This window comes from Ascaphus truei, chromosome 5 (genome assembly GCF_040206685.1).
Source record: "Ascaphus truei isolate aAscTru1 chromosome 5, aAscTru1.hap1, whole genome shotgun sequence".
In the NCBI taxonomy this organism is placed as follows: domain Eukaryota; kingdom Metazoa; phylum Chordata; class Amphibia; order Anura; family Ascaphidae; genus Ascaphus; species Ascaphus truei.
The window spans coordinates 219,570,760-219,587,651 of NC_134487.1; the positions used below are offsets into that span (position 1 = coordinate 219,570,760).

At 48.2% G+C, this 16,892-nt stretch overlaps 1 protein-coding gene across 2 annotated transcripts in view; it reads left to right on the forward strand.

Annotated features, from left to right (window-relative positions):
- LCP2 (lymphocyte cytosolic protein 2) overlaps window positions 1–16,892 on the forward strand; it is a 226,248-nt gene that overhangs the window by 78,162 nt on the left and 131,194 nt on the right. For both annotated transcript variants that reach the window (XM_075601673.1, XM_075601672.1), the window contains exons 4-6: window positions 1,325–1,390; window positions 3,944–3,975; window positions 6,090–6,139. In XM_075601673.1, coding sequence (XP_075457788.1) covers window positions 1,325–1,390; window positions 3,944–3,975; window positions 6,090–6,139 — 148 coding nt within the window. The remainder of the gene's footprint in view (window positions 1–1,324; window positions 1,391–3,943; window positions 3,976–6,089; window positions 6,140–16,892) is intronic.

A 16,892-nucleotide genomic window follows, 5' to 3' on the forward strand; every position in this document is an offset into this window, starting at 1 on the left:
AAATCTGTTGAGAAAGGTTCCTTCTTCAGCAGATTTGCTTGAAGTTCTGTATTCCGAATATCCTAAACAAGGCCCAAACACACAGACATACGGATGTAGCCAGCTTAATTATTGTGAACGCAGAACATCGCGTTATAATGCAGAATATCACTGAGTGGCCATATTCAATTGCAGTGATAATGCAGTATATTACCACATATCCCACCATAACGCGGCAGATTAAAATAACCCTCGTTAAAGCTGTACAAAATTAGCCTATTCAGTTGAAGTTGGTAATGACTAGTGAGTGGTGTAATATCTATGGATCAAATTGGAGTCTACTAGGCTGCCTAAGGGAAACGGTTTGCAGACAGCTAGTGTTTGTAATTGACACGCTAAGCAGGGGAGCCGTGAGTTATCCGCTGTGTGACTGTCTGTGACCATATCTATAACATAAAGATAAAAGGTAAGGAAGTGCAATGCATGGAGCACAGGTGCTGAGATGACTATACTGTTTCTGAGGCACAATTGGCATGAGGCTGACTTACTTTACACAGTGACAGTGAGGAGGATACTAAACAGGCCCTCAACCCCTCTGAGTGTCCTGGGGCACCTGTTACCAACAAGGCCCAGTTGAGACCTTACTAGTTCTACCTAATGCACAATTGCCCACCCCACAGTGTGAGGAAGAGGAAGATACCCCAAAACAAGCCTTTAACCCAGGGGTGGCCAACTCCAGTCCTCAGGGGCAACAGGTACGGTTTTCAGGATATACCTGCTTCAGCATAGGTCATGACTGAGCCACTTGTGTTTACTCAGGGATATCCTGAAAACTGTGGGTGGCCCTTGAGGACTGAAGTTGGCCACTCCTGCTTTAACGCTTCTGTAATGTACTGCATACATATTGTCAAAAGCACCAGCCACATTGGTGCTCCTTCTTCCTAGTAACAAACTGTAGCTGTCTGTACTTAAGCTCTAGACCTTCCAGGGGTTGGGTGAATGTGACCAACACCAAACTGCACAAGTAGCCACCAAATATGAAGGAAAAAAAATGCAAGGAAATGCGTGGTGCACATTTCTAGTAGCCACGTTGGTCAGGAATGTGTAGATTTGTTGCAGATTGTAATGGGCCTGTAATTGTAATGGAACTTTTAAATGGACCAACATGACCATTTATTAGATATGTGGTAGTACAAAAGAGTTCACAAGTCTTCATCTACCAGATGGTATGCTGTTGAACATAATGACACAATACAGACATAGAGCATTATAATACAGTACTCATGAAAAGTCCATGCATAAATAAACTGTTACTTAAAACATTTTCATTTGTTTATTTATATAGGATCTTGATTAAAATTCAACAGGAAATTAACAAAAAGGAGGAAAAGAGAGGATTTTTTCCAAAAAGGTATGCATTTCATTTATGTATTGTAATCACTTTTAAAGTGACTTTTAGAATATTTGTGGTATCAAAATATTAAACTTCTATATACTCAGTTTGTTTTCTTTTCATCATATTCACACATGTATTTATTGGGCCCAATCTCTCTGCACACAGTACGGTGCCTTTCTGTAAATCTTATGGGCAGCAATTTTGAGCAGTGGAAATAAGGGCTGAATTAGAGAAGCAGACTTAGGGGACTATTCTATAAGCCTCGATAACCCACTTATCAAGGCCTTTTCGCCCGAAATGCCTACTGCTATTCTGTAAGCTTTGGTAAGTGGGCGATAAAGGCATATATCGCCCATTTTTTTCAACCGTCCAAACCAGATCGCGGGGTGAGCGGCGATAATCCACTTATCGGCAGGTTCTGAAACTCGTGTAATTCTAGTAGCCTCGATTAGTTTAATATAATTATATTATATGGGTATGATGTACCACTATGCTATTCAATTGGTAGAGGGTGGGTATAGTGGGCCCGGGGTGGGTGGTTAGGCCTCCCGGATGAGTAGCAGGGGATGAGGGTTAACCCATTAATTACTGTAGCGGTTATAAACCGCTAAGGTGATTAAGGGGTTACGGGCCATTAGATTGTATTTTTTCATGTACTCTCTCTGGCAACGGAGGACATGGACCTGGAGTATGCTGATGAGGACTCCCTTCATAATGGCAGGGGTAAGTAGAAAGTTGTATTTACTTTATTTATGATGGCTGGCTAATGTTTGCTTTACAATGGGCAAATGCACTATTATGGATAATACACATATCTGGATAATAGTAATTTCGCCCATTACTGTACTGTATGTGTTGGGGGGGGGGTGGTTGTTGGGGGTTGAGGAGGTGGGTAGTAGGGTCATTGTGTATTTTTTTTAATTGTGGGTAGAGGGATTGGGAGAAGGGGTAGTAGCCCCAAGGATGGATGTTTTAGGCCTAATGGGTGGTAGTGGGAAGGGTTAACCCCTTCATTACCGTTGCGGTAAGGGGTTAAATCCACCCGCACCCCCCCCCCCGCAAGGCCTAAACACCCACAAAGGGCCAAATACCACCCTCACCCACCCCCGCTACTCACAACAAACCGGGCATGGGTAACCGCTAACGTAATGAAACTGTTTTAATAAAATAAAAAATGTAATACTAGTGTACATGAGCAGGGGGTCTCCGGAGCAGAACCACATTGATGCCCCGTTATGAGGTGCCGGTATCTCCTATGCATTTAAATGTCGCGCGTCATGTGACGTGAGAATAAAATGCATAGGAGATACCGAAACCCCATAATGGGTAAATCAACGCAGTTCTGCTCCGGAGCACCCCTGCTCACGTACACTAGTATTCCATTTTTTATTAAAACACTGAGATCGCTGGCAAGATATGTGCAGGGAGAGGCGTCTCTCTCTGAGCAGCTCTCTCTGCAGCTGGAACAAATCGCCGTGTGAGCCCTTTTGAGAGAGGCGATCATCACTTTGCTGGCTACTCGTCCGTTTTGGGAATTTTGCTATCACAGGTAATCGAGGCTTTCTGAATACTGTGATAGCAACGCTCAAAAAACTGGCGTCGTAAACAGCCCAGTGATTTTTTTTTTATGAAGCCTTATAGAATAGGTCCCTTAGTATACAACATTGGGGGAAAGTGATGAGAAGAGGGAAGCAAATAAACTTATATAACCACCAAACGTATATCATATTACCACACATTCACACACATTTAGATAGTCACACCAGTTAAGCGTTGGGAGTTTCAGTTCAAGATGAGTGAATAAGTATGTGAAGGCTGTGATGCTAGTAATGAGTGATATTTGACATGCCTATTCATAAACATACATTCCCAAACACTCATGACAAATATTACAAATATTCCAATGCATGCTATGCAAGATGCTTATGCATTTTAGAGAAGAATACAGCACATAAACATTGAAATAAAGCATTAAAACGACTAAAGACATGACCTAAAAGAAATAAATTGGGGGGGAGTAGGGGGAGTTCTCAAGTTCGTAGCTCCACTGAGAACTGGTTCGTGGCTAGCATGATCAGTCTTTTATAGCAGGGCCTCCATTGGGCCAAAGAGATTTGAAGATTTAAAGGCTGGGCAATTGCTAAGTCCAACTTAGTCATATGCCATCATTTTTATTAGTTGCAATTAAATGCACTGTGTTTTGTTTTTCAGTTCTATTTTATCATTTTTTTTCTTCATTAGATCAAAGTCTATATGCTCATGTACCAATATTTATTCCCTTTTTATCCTTTATGTGGTCATAGTAATATTTCCACCTCCTACACTTTGCAAAATTCTGTTTTTAAATTACAATCCAATGCATACAATACACAGTGGTAGGATGCTTTCCGACATACTATTTTTAACCACAAGGTCTCTTGAAGTGTAAAAAAAAAAAAAAAAAACAATATAATTTTCCACTCTCTTACAATACAGTATGTTGTTTTCAATGTTCAAAGCTCTTCTTCAGATACAGTAGCTATACTAACTTTCAACACATTTTCTTTTTTGTACTGTATGTCTTTTTAGGGCAGCAACACAGAAAGTTAATCAGGAAGCAGGTAATTATATACACACAAGCAGTACACATACAGGTTTTAAGATTAAAATCTGTAGTGTTTGTATAAACTTGTAAACCTTTGCAAAACATTCATGTTTTATTGCACAAAGTTTAGTTTTGGGGAATTTAACAAATTGTTAAAAGTTTAACTGGTTTGTAATTTTTTTTTTTTTTTTTTGGTTGTACATCTGCTTTACATTTGTGGTTAAATGTAAGAGTAGGCTAATGGTTACAGGTTAGTTGAAGGAATCAGTCAGCAAAGTTTCTTGGTACTGTATGAGATGTCTTGATTATGAGCTGTAAGTTTATGAAAAAATACGTTCTGTTGCAGTATTATAACAGAATTACCGCTGGTTCCTGTACAGTATGTACAGATTTAAATATTCAAGCAGAATGTTATCATGGTTACCTTTAAAAGTTGTAATATCATTCGTGAAATACACAACTTTCAGTTATCTAGGAAATTGTAATATCCATTATAAAAACAAAGTTTGATATTCCAATCAGATCAATTAACCGCAGTTCTGCAGAACTCTGCAGTTCACTGTGCTAAAAAAATGGAGGCAACAGATTAGTGAATACATTAGTGGATCTTGCAAGGTTATGAAAACAAAATACTGTTGGAACTGGTTGTCACTCAAACTTAGCGGGCCATACAAGGGCTATTGGTTAAATAGAGGTGTTTTTTTTTTTTTAAAGGTAACTGTATCTGTCATTCTTACACTAGACCCCATTAGACAGATGATTACGTTTTCATCTCTCGTGGCTTTTTTGTAAAAAATGGAAATTAAATTTAAATTACAATGTTTTATGGGGGACTCCTGGATACCTAACTAAAAGCCCAGCTTTGAGTGAGAAGAAAACAAAATGCCATTACTGCCAGTGCCATTTCCAAGGCTCCAAAATCAATGTTATTGTATCAAGCTATATATTCAACTAGCATACTGAAATATATCATATACAAATTGGCTTTATTGGGAAAATGGTCACAATGTTCTGCAGTTTAGATGGAGGAGAAATGACTGTCTGGGAGTCAGTAAATTAGAAACCGGTAGTTCTGTTTTCTTGTTCCTACTGTATGTGTGTGACTTGCCCAAGGTCAAAAGGAGAACTGACACTGGCTTTCAAACCTAGCTACTAATTCAGCCCCAGAAAAGGAATCCAAGGCTAATTTCTAATGTATGTTTTAAACATATTTCTACACATTCAGTTATATTTTATGCAATTTATTGTACTGTGCACTTCCCCTATTGTATTTTAATTTCAGTATTTTGTTTTATATATGTAACGGGTTTTGTGGCCCGGCCTGACCCACCCAATCTCACATTGGCCCCTGTGGTCTAACCGGTCCCCATTACAGTGTGTAAGTATCTGGTGGTGCACCTGTTGGCAACAGGACTCCTGAGCCTCCCGCATGATGGTGTATGGGGAGGACCCGTCCAGACAGGCAGCTGAGGTAGTGTCTTGAATCTCACCTAGTTCCAGTGCAGCGCCTCCACCTCATCAGGGTCCCTTCGGTCACTTGGGGATGGTCCTGACGAGGAACTCCTCTGTGGTGCTCCCCTCTGTACATTCACTCCACACATGTACACGAGAGGGTGTTCGAATAAGAGCATCTTTATTGATTGATGTGGGCTAGCTGCCCCACGCAGTAGAATATCTAGCCACTCATCTTGAGTCAGTGCTTCCCTTCTAAAGGTGTGATTCTCCTTTAATAGGGATCCCCTATCCCCGCAGGGATCTCCTTCCACTGCGCCAGGTCCCTGGACACAGTCTCCTTACAGTTACTATAACATAACCTAACTCAGACTAGGACTAGAACTTGAACTCCTCCTCCTCTTAGCTGAACTTGTACTAGAACTACTTTTAGAAACAGTGCTGTGCCTTATGTAACCTCTGGGGCTGACACACCTCTGACATCACTAACCAGGGAGTCAGAGCATGTGACCACTCCCATCCATACACAGGGCACCCCACCAGGGTGAGGGCAAACCTCCATAATTACTGCTGGCATGCCCACAACTTACCAGGCCTTACTGTCAGCAGGAGAGATGACTGTAGCCATTTTACATGACCGCTACATATATATATAAAAAAAAATATTTTCTTTTACAGAATACATACCTGCTCCAGAAGAAGAAAACGAATGGTCCGACTCTTCATTTGTAAGACATCTTTTTTTTCTTTATTGTATGTCTTTATTTATATAGCGCCAAAAGTGTACTCAGCGCTTCGCAAAGAATACAGTACGGGGAATTATAATAATACAATAAGCGCAGCAAAATCAGACAATAGGAAAGTAAATCCCTGCCCCGATGAGCTTACAATCTAAGTGGTATGATGGGAGACTTACAGAGACAGCAGGTAAGGGAATAAATGCTGTAGATGGCAGTGCTTGGCCACAATGGGTGGTAGGGGTGACCGTGGGTGTGGTACAATAGCCATGAGTGCAGGCTATTGGGATGCTTGATTTGTGGGGCGAGTTTTAATGTTAGTCAGTATTAAATCTGAAGGTTAACACCATTTACAGGGGAAGAGATGGCAGGAAGGCGTCGGTGAGATCGGGTGTGTATGTCTGGGTTCAGGCTTAGGGGAGATCCCCAGCAGCAGGAAGGAGTAGATAGAGGGTATGAATAGAGGATTTGTGCGGATGTTTTTTTTATTGAGGGGTAAAGAAATTGTTGGGAGAGAGGTGTATAAATAATGGTGCAGTGGGGAAGTTGGAGAGATCAGAGACGTTCACAAAGGAGTGAGGAAACAGTAAACGGGAAAAGCAATAGAGAGGCATAGTGTGATGCAGGAGAGACTAAACCAGATATTGGAGGTGTAACGGGTGTTCCACCCCACCCAATCGCATATATATATATATGAATGTAAGGGGGGACCTATATATTACCAGGTGTGGTGCGTTATACCTGTCAGGCTCACAGGAGGTCTGAGCCTCCGCCAGTGAGAGCTTGGGGTGAATCCTCCGGATCGTTCTCGGTTTCAGCACCTCCACCTGTCTAGGGATATAGAAGTTTGTCTACACAGGACCCACATATACAATAACCACGTACTCAGGAATATATATTACCAGTTTACTGTAACGCAGAATATATATGCAGGCAATAACACACTCTTATAACATAACACTACTAACACTCCCCTCTAGGGGTTATCTCCACCATGTAATATCAGTCCTCTCAGTGTCTCTTACTCCACTAGGAGTATACCCGCCCACCACCATGTATCCCCACACCGTGTCCACAGCCTACCCCCTTTTGTCCCGTGGTCAGCGCTGCCACTATGTGAATAGGTAATGTGAGAATGGTATAGGTTGGTGCACTTATGAAGGTACCTGCCGAGCGCTCCTGCACTCGGGCCAGCAAACAACTTCGCAAAGGACCAGTCGCTTGATGATTCTTTCTGATCCCGGGTCTCCTCGCACGGGGTCCGCCAGGGGCGATCCCACCCTGGAGATAGTCTCTGGGGTGTAGGCCTGAGCCCAAGCCTCCGTTCAGGGAGTGCAGCGTCCGCTGTGTCCCTATCTATCACTAACACTAATGGGATAGTCAATAACTTAGGGCCAGTCCCTAAGCACCACAAGCTGGGGGAGTTCAGGACCTATCTGGGGCCTAGGGGTGTTCTGGCCTATTGCAGTGGGTCACTGACCCCTGCACTCACCTCCTTCCCCTAGCTCTCCCGGTCCTGCACTGACTAGCGTGGCTCAGCACGCGAAAAGTATAAATTCCCTGCAAGCAGGGAGCTGCTGCAGCCCTATTGGCTCCCTGGGGTCATGTGGCTCTGCCCCTTTGCACCCTGGGGGTGGACTGCCCTGCACTGCGCATGCGCGACCTTCCTGTATTCCTCCCGGCGCTTCTGTGCCCCTGCGCATGCGCAACGCACCTAGCAATGGCGGCGCCCTGCTCCACAAGCTGCCGGGACCCTCTCGACGCGACCGCGGCCCTAGCAACGGCCTGCTCGCGTCCCCGGCAACCGGCACGCTCGCGTCCCTGGCAACCGGCCGCAGGAGAGAGAGACACGCGCGCTGCTTGCGCACGGCCCCGCTACCAACAGGGGACCTGGCTACATCCTCCCCCTGGTAAAAACCCCAACGTCCTCGCTTGGGACAAAACTCAATATAACTATGTACAGAAGTTATATAATGAAAATGGCACCACATCGTTATATAATAAAAATGCAACAACCAAACGTGATCTTACACTTATCAGCTCTAAATCAGATTGCACATTTCACTGAACATCACAATGACAGACTGCACTCTGCTGCGAGCCCACTGCTGAGACTCATAATGGGGTGCCCCAATTTGATCATAGGTTACCCAATTTGGAGGGTACCTGACTCTTTGGCTCCTACGGAGCTGTTCTTCAGCAACTCCCTCTGGGGCGTAACAAGCACCGTCCTGAGGCTCAGCCTCTTCCCTTGAGGGGAGAAATGTCTCTGAACAGTTTCTGTTAGGCAAAAAGCACGGGCTCTGTGGATCCAAAGGCTGGCCTGTTGGTTCCACCTTAGTAGGCGTTGGCCTACGAGGCCCTTTAACCGTGGCTCCTACGGGAGGTGCCCATCCTGTGGAGTAGTCCCTTTGAGAGGGTCCCTCCATAGGGTCTTCAAGAGTTTCAGAGTGGGTCTCATTATCTACAGTCTCTTGACCCCTCTCTGATGAGTCTGACTCACCGTTGAGCGGTGTGGCCAGCATTTCGGCATCCTCATCTTCCACTTGTGGAATAGGAAGAAGGTGGTTACGATGTCATACCTTTACCCGGCCATTGGTGTCTTTGATGCGATATACCGGGAGGCCAGGCATCTGGGATTCTATCTCATATACACCGTCTCTCCATCGGTCGGCCAATTTGTGTTTTCCTGGGACTCCCAAGTTCCGAAGCAACACAGTGTCTCCAGGACGAAGTTCCCGATATTTGACCTTATGGTCGTATCGCCTATTATTGTCAGCATTTAGCTTAGCGGTGGATTTCTCCGCATGTTGGTACGCTTGTTGCAAGCTGTCTTTGAGTCATTGCACATATTTGAAATGGGTAGCGTTGTGTATCCCATCCGTTGATACTCGAAGACGTACATCTACTGGTAGTCTCGCCTCTCGTCCGAAGATGAGGAAGTAGGGGGAGAATCCCGTTGAGTCGTGTCGGGTACAGTTATACGCATGAACCAAGGACTCTACATGTCGACTCCATTCAGTCTTCTGGGCACTCTGTAGAGTTCCGAGCATGTCCAGTAGGGTTCGATTAAATCGCTCTGGCAACGCTTCTCCCTCTGGATGGTACGGGGTCGTTCGTGATTTAGCTATGTTCAGCATTTTGAGCAATTCTCGGATCAGATTACTCTCACAATCCCGGCCTTGGTCAGAGTGAAGGCGGTTGGGAAGGCCGTAGTGTACAAAGTACTTCTCGCATAATATCTTTGCCATGGTGATGGCTTTCTGGTCTTTCGTGGGGAAGGCTTGAGTATACCGGGTGTAATGGTCCGTGATGACCAGCACATTGCATATTCCCTGGCTATCGGGTTCAATGCAAAGAAAGTCCATACACACAAGGTCCATGGGACCAGAACTCTTCAGATGGCCCATAGGGGCTGCTCTGGTGGGCAGAGTCTTGCGCTGTATATACCTAGTACAACGGCGACAGTGGCGTTCAACGGCCTCTCGCATCTTGGGCCAGATAAAACGGTCTCTGACCAACCCAAAAGTCTTCTCTATTCCGAGATGTCCATGCTCATCATGTAGGGACTTCAACACCAGGTATTGCAAGTTCTTTGGGAGAACTAGTTGTCGCCTATCCGGGTGGTTGTGGTATTGCACCACCCGATAGAGTAAGCAATTGTCTATTTCGAATTTGTCCACTTCCCGCATGCGCAAGGCCACTAAGTCATTGGGAGCATGCTTCAGAAGGGCTGGGTTCTTCTTTTCAACGGCTTGCCTAATGATACGGATGACAGGATCTCGTATTTGATAATCTACCAGATCTTTCCACCGTAGCACCTTGTCGTGCGTTATGTTCATCCCTTTGGGGCCGCAGTAAGCAGCTGGAACAGCCTGCGACTGGCATCCCAATGAATCTGCCACTCGTAACTCTGAGAAGGCCACTTGGTCGTTGACGATGGCGGCAGTGCTACACATAGCTCGCACTCCGGGTCCTGGGAGTTCTTCCCATTCATCATCATCTGGGATAGCAAGTAGTCCAGGCCATCGGGCGAGTGCGTCAGCCCCGACATTCAATGGTCCCGGCTTATACTTCATGGAAAGCTGTAATTGTTTAGAGCGGCCAGCCATCGGTGTCCTGCTGCATCTAATTTGGCCGACGTATTGATGTACGTGAGGGGATTGTTATCCGTCCTTACCTCAAACGTCACTCCGTACAGGTAGTCGTGGAGCTTCTCGGTTATCGCCCACTTGAGGGCCAGAAACTCCAACTTGTGGACGGGGTACCTCTGTTCACTGGTGGTCAGACTGCGACTGATGTAGGCGACAGGCCGAAGGACCTCGGGGTGCTTCTGGTGCAGGACGGCGCCCAGTCCATTGAGACTGGCATCCACATGCAGAACGTATGGTTGTTCGGGATCAGCATACGCAAGCACCGGCGCTTCGGTCAGACATTTCTTCAATTTCGAGAAGGCCTGTTCACACTCAGACGTCCATTTATCACCAAATGGTTGGCGAGCAGATACAGCCTTCCTCCCGGTTTCATCGGGGTATATCTTCAACAGATTGTTCAGGGGTTTCGCCCTACTAGAGTACCCTTCCACAAAACGACGGTAGTACCCACAGAATCCCAGGAAGGATCGCAGCTCCGTGACATTCTTGGGACGAGGCCAGTTCACGACTGCTTCTACCTTGGTGGGGTCGGTGGCGATCCCTTGGGCGGACACGATGTGTCCCACGTAGGTCACTGAGGTATGGCAAAACCGGCACTTGTCTAGGAACAATTTCAACCCTTCATTCCCCAGACGGTCTATCACTTTAAGTAACCTCTCTTCGTGCTCTTCTAGAGTTCTTCCGAAGACAATGATGTCATCCAGGTATACAAGACACTCCCGCGGGCTCATGTCCCCGATAGTCTTCTCCATCAGTCGCTGGAAGGTAGCAGGGGCCCCACATATACCTTGGGGCATACGTATAAATTGATAGAACCGAAGGGGGCAGACGAAAGCCATCTTCTCCTGATCCTCGGCATTCATAGGTACCTGATAGTACCCAGATCGTAGATCGAGCACGCTGAACCATTGGCTTCCATTCAGAGCATTCAGGATCTCTTCAATGCGCGGAAGGTTGTACTGATCCGGAATCGTACGATTGTTCAGAGTTCGATAGTCGACAGACAGTCGTACGGACCCGTTCTTTTTCCGCACCACCACTATGGGTGACGCGTAGGGCCCCCGAGACTCTGTCACAATCCCAGCGATTTCCATGTCTTGTATGGCGTTCCTCACATCGTCCACATCCCGCGGGGCGATGTGACGAGAGCATTCCCGGAACGGAGTGGCATCACTCAGTCGAATGGTATGTTGGGCACTGCGACTGCACCCCACATCCATCTCACTCGTGGAGAACACATGTCGTCGTTGAATCAGCTGGGTTGTCAGCCGTTCTTTCCACATGGTGGACAGCGTCGACTCACCGAAGTTGAAGTCCAGTCCAGTCGACTAACCGCTCATCCACGGCCGCCGCCTTCACCTGAGGCGTGTTTTCTACAGGGCTGACCGGATATATGCAACCCAACTTCTGGTCGGCATCAAATTCCATTGGGAAGGGGGAGAGATTCTGCACATACACGCGGGTTCGTAGAGGGATCTTAGCCGCCCACTCCCTCACTTCAGGTAGTACCCTATACCCTCTCTGAACTTCTTCTTCAGGCGTACTCTCCAGAGAGAACAGCTGATCGCTCTCATCTCGTTTGGGATAACAACACCAGATGGCCATTCTTTGCACTCCCCCTGGTAATATGTCGTCAGTCCGTGTTGACGGTTGTAGAGATCCCCGTGGCGCTCCAAGGGCATATACCCATTTGCACTCTTCTCATAGGACCGGATCTAGGAGAGAGGTGGCTAGCGGCAACTCGTTAGTCTCTTTCAGATACGCTCGGATCACCGCTTGTACTATATCAGCGTTGGTTCCCAAGATGATCGGGTACTTGTACTGGTCTTGGGGCTCCGGACATACCAGGGCCGCTACATGCATGGGGTGTCTCTTGCCGGTGTTCAGCTGGGGTATTTCTATTTCAACCCTTACAATCCCATTGATGGGGTAGTCTTCATTGCTTAACCCCCGTACTTTCACATGATCGGTCGCTCTCAGGGGGCAGTGTCTGAGGTGCTGGTCATAGAACGGGCGGTATATGATGGTCACTTGTGATCCCGTGTCCAGTAGGGCCGACGCATAGATCCCTTCCAGTAACACCCGTACAATAGCCAAGTAGATCCCGCGGCTAAGAGCTTCCCGGGTGGAGGCATCATCCACGGGGCTGGCGTCAGCAGGGACATCGGTGGCTCCCGAAGGGGTTTCCGGGCCCGACTCGGCAGTTTGTACTAGGCATACCATCGACTGGGCTGGGTTTCTTCTGTCGGGCGGTTTTTCTTCTGGAGAGTCCTCCCTCTCCGGACAGTTGTAAGAGACGTGGCCCTTCTTCCCGCAGTTGTAGTAAACTACTTCGCGACGCTCAGGACACCCCTTGTATGCGGATGATGACCTCTCAGGAACACGACTTTCCCTGGCAGGCGGCTTGTGAGTCGCTTCTTCCTCTGGGGCGGAAGATTTCTTACCCTTCGGGGCAGCGGGAACCACGGGGTCACCCTTGATGGTAGCTTTGGGTTTCTTTGGTTCATGGAAATGTCGCTGCACTTCATGTTCTCTGATGTACACCATTAATTCCCCGTACTTGGGGTTACTACAGCGGTTGGTGCAGCCCGCATCATTATAGCTATGTTGTGATAAGGTAGCGACCCCTTGAGTAACTGTTTGAGTCGGTATCGATCCGCTTCGGCCACGGAAATGATATGTTTGTCCAGAAGAGTCCCCAGGGACAGCTGTAGATCGCAAACGAAGGCAGATAAATCCTGTCCTTCCTTTTGGCGAAGAGCTTTGAACTGGGCCATTAGCTCATCCTCGTCGTCTTTTCTGGCAAAGGACTGAATTAGCATTTCCACTAGTTCCTGTGCAGTAACTTCTCCTTCCACGTTCCTGTGCGTCCGTACCAGCCGAGCGGCGGGGCCTCGGAGGCACTTGACCAGCCTCTGCCTTTTGCTGGCTTCAGCACATGACCACTCCTCTATGGCTGGGAGTGTATGGTCCCTCCAGGCCTTAATCCCTTCTTCCCCCGCAGGAATCGGCAGAATCCCAGAAAAAGCCTTAAGTTTCCGATAGTGCTGGGCTTGGGTCGAAATGGTGACAGCTTCTACTACTTGGGAAGCGATCAGACTCAAGGAAGGGTCGCCACTACTGGGTCCAGCTTCTACACTAGGCATCTTTGGGGCCTCGCCGGGCCATCTATAAGGAGTGGGCGATGAGGGTGGACTTCCCGCCCAGCTGCTGGCTACCCCGACGTCGCTCGGGGTGAAGGAGACCTTGGGGGGGCCAGTCCCGTGAGGAGTACTGGCGGCCCAGTGGCTCGCGCTTGGTCCAGTAGGTGCGGGCGCGTCGTCAGGAGCCTGGGTGTCAGGATAGATCATGATACAGTCCTCTGCAGAGGGCTCGGGTAGGTTCAATACATGAGGGACAGTCTTTGAACATATGTCATGGGTGGTGGCAATAAGGAAGGTGGTTTTCCGGCCACCGACCTCCAGTTTAAAGTCTATCAGCTGGGCAGTGGCCAGTCCCGGGCAGTCCCGTACTTGGGTGCGTACGATGTACAGTAGCGACATCTTTTATTCGAGTAAATGCCGGCGGCATGCCGGGATCTACCCCAGCTGCCGCCAGTCAAAAACGCGCGCCGCCGCGTTTCCCCCACGCACCCCCCCTCCACATCGCGCGCAATTACCCCCCCAAAGACACCCCGAACCCGGCTTCTACTCTGCCCCTCTGCTTCCCCGCACCCCCGCTTACCTAGATTTGAACTCCAGGGGTGTCGGGGAAGCCTGGGGAAGCCGGGGAAGACGGGGAAGCCGGGCGCGCTTGTGACTGTGACGTCACAGTGCGCCGCCACGCGCCGCGGCTACCCGCTTCCCAGCCTCATACAGCCAGCGGCATTTGCTCGAATAAGAGCTGCCGCTGCTGTAACAGTCTGTGTCAGTGGATACTCCCGCCACTGCAACCACGCGCATTGGGGACACGCAGCACGCTAAGGCCCAGTCATGGACGTCTTGCTTTGACAGCTCGGACATGATGGTGGTTGAATCGGACTACAAATAAAAAAACAGGGCACCCCAGGTAGAATCTCAGCAGCGCCTCCAAATGTAACGGGTTTTCCACCCCACCCAACAGCATATATATATATGAATGTAAGGGGGGACCTATATGTTACCAGGTGTGGTGCGTTATACCTGTCAGTCTCACAGGAGGTCTGAACCTCCGCCAGTGAGAGCCTGGGGTGAATCCTCTGGATTGTTCTCGGTTTCAGCACCTCCACCTGTGTAGGGTTCTAGGGATATAGAAGTTTGTCTACACAGGACCCACATATACAATAACCACGTACTCAGGAATATATATTACCAGTTTACTGTAACGCAGAATATATATGCAGGCAATAACACACTCTTATAACATAACACTACTAACACTCCCCTCTAGGGGTTATCTCCACCATGTAATATCAGTCCTCTCAGTGTCTCTTACTCCACTAGGAGTATACCCGCCCATCACCGTGTATCCCCACACCGTGTCCACAGCCTACCCCCTTTTGTCCCGTGGTCAGCGCTGCCACTATGTGAATAGGTAATGTGAGAATGATATAGGTTGGTGCACTTATGAAGGTACCTGCCGAGCGCTCCTGCATTCGGGCCACAAACAACTTCGCAAAGGATCAGTCGCTTGATGATTCTTTCTGATCCTGGGTCTCCTCGCACGGGGTCCGCCAGGGGCGATCCCACCCTGGAGATAGTCTCTGGGGTGTAGGCCTGAGCCCAAGCCTCCATTCAGGGAGCGCAGCGTCCGCTGTGTCCCTATCACTAACACTAATGGGATAGTCACTAACTTAGGGCCAGTCCCTAAGCACCACAAGCTGGGGGAGTTCAGGACCTATCTGGGGCCTAGGGGTGTTCTGGCCTATTGCAGTGGGTCACTGACCCCTGCACTCACCTCCTTCCCCTAGCTCTCCTGGTCCTGCACTGACTAGCGTGGCTCAGCACGCGAAAAGTATCAATTCCCTGCAAGCAGGGAGCTGCTGCAGCCCTATTGGCTCCCTGGGGTCATGTGGCTCTGCCCCTTTGCACCCTGGGGGTGGACTGCCCTGCACTGCGCATGCGCGACCTTCCTGTATTCCTCCCGGCGCTTCTGTGCCCTTGCGCATGCGCAACGCACCTAGCAATGGCGGCGCCCTGCTCCACAAGCCGCCGGGACCCTCGCGACGCGACCGCGGCCCTAGCAACGGTCCGATCGCGTCCCCGGCAACCGGCCTGCTCGCGTCCCTGGCAACCGGCCGCAGGAGAGAGAGACACGCGCGCTGCTCGCGCACGGCCCCGCTACCAACAGGGGACCTAGCTACAGAGGATAGGAAGATTTCAAATAATCTCAGTGTAAGAGGACATGTGCAGAGGTATGCAATGGAGACTGTTTTAAGGTGAAATTAAAATAAGGCTTTATTGCGCCTGTCCCTTTTAACACAGCAAAACATATCAAAACAACAAACGCCTATCCCTGTTTAAGGGCTAACTTACTTCCCCAGTCCCTTTCTCCAGGGCTGGAGGGATAATCCCATTACCACCCTATTCCCCAAAGTCTCAAGCGATACCTTAAAGCAGGTGGCCCTTCATGTCAGTCTCTGGTAGGTTCCTGGGTCCCCTGTGTCCAGGAATATAGGTCTTTGGGTGTCTTGATCTCAGCAGAGCCTTTCTGCTCAAGACCTCTTTCCTCTTGTCAGCACCCATGTGTACTGAGGAAAATCTACTTCCTGTTTCTGGGAACAGGCTTTTTCTAACAAACCTCTAATCAGCAAGGTGAAGTTGGTTAACTGCTGGATCCAATTAACCAACACACTGCTGGATTAGTGGCATATTCTTAACAGGGATAAATTCCCTGATACATACCTCCCCTGTTTGTGGGAAGCTCGGGCTTGCCACGGCCAAAACCCATCCTTCCACTTTCATTTGAGATCATTCTGTGACTTAAATGAGAGTGGATGGAGGAAGAGAACCGTAAGTCCTGCTGGGATTGGAGCCCTTTCTCCAGTTTATTTGTGTCTCCTCCCGAAGGTGCTTGAGCTCAGCACTCCTCAGTCGCTCGAGGAGGACTTTTTCCAAGTATAGTCTTTTTTCTGAGTGCATGGTCATGAGATTTCCCTTGTATCGGGCGCTCATCTTTTTGTAGCTAGACTGTATGGCGACAGTTGCAGAGCGGTTAAGAATAGCCCTTTGAGTTTTCCGCTCTTGAAGCTGTCTTTCTGCACTTTCTCCACTCAACGGAGTTGCCAGTTCAGCTTCTTTGGGATGGAGTTGCAATTCCACCTCCACTTCCAGAGAACGTCCCATCTTCTCTGCTTCCCCAGCTAAGGATTTTTCTGGGTTTGATTCAGCACGTATACCTTTTAAGTGTTGCCTGTTAGCCAGTTGAAGGTTTTGCTAGTGCTTGCTTAGGTGGTTTAGACTTTGCAACCTTGTTTTTCAGATGAGCAGTGTTCCCAGCTCTCGCTGTACCCTTTTTTCTATGGGTTTTTGTGGCTGTGGGATAATGATCCTTGGTCAGGGTCAATACTTGTCCTTGTAGTACTGTCATCTCATCAGCAAGAGATCCCTGGTTTTTGAGGGCATCTTGCAAAT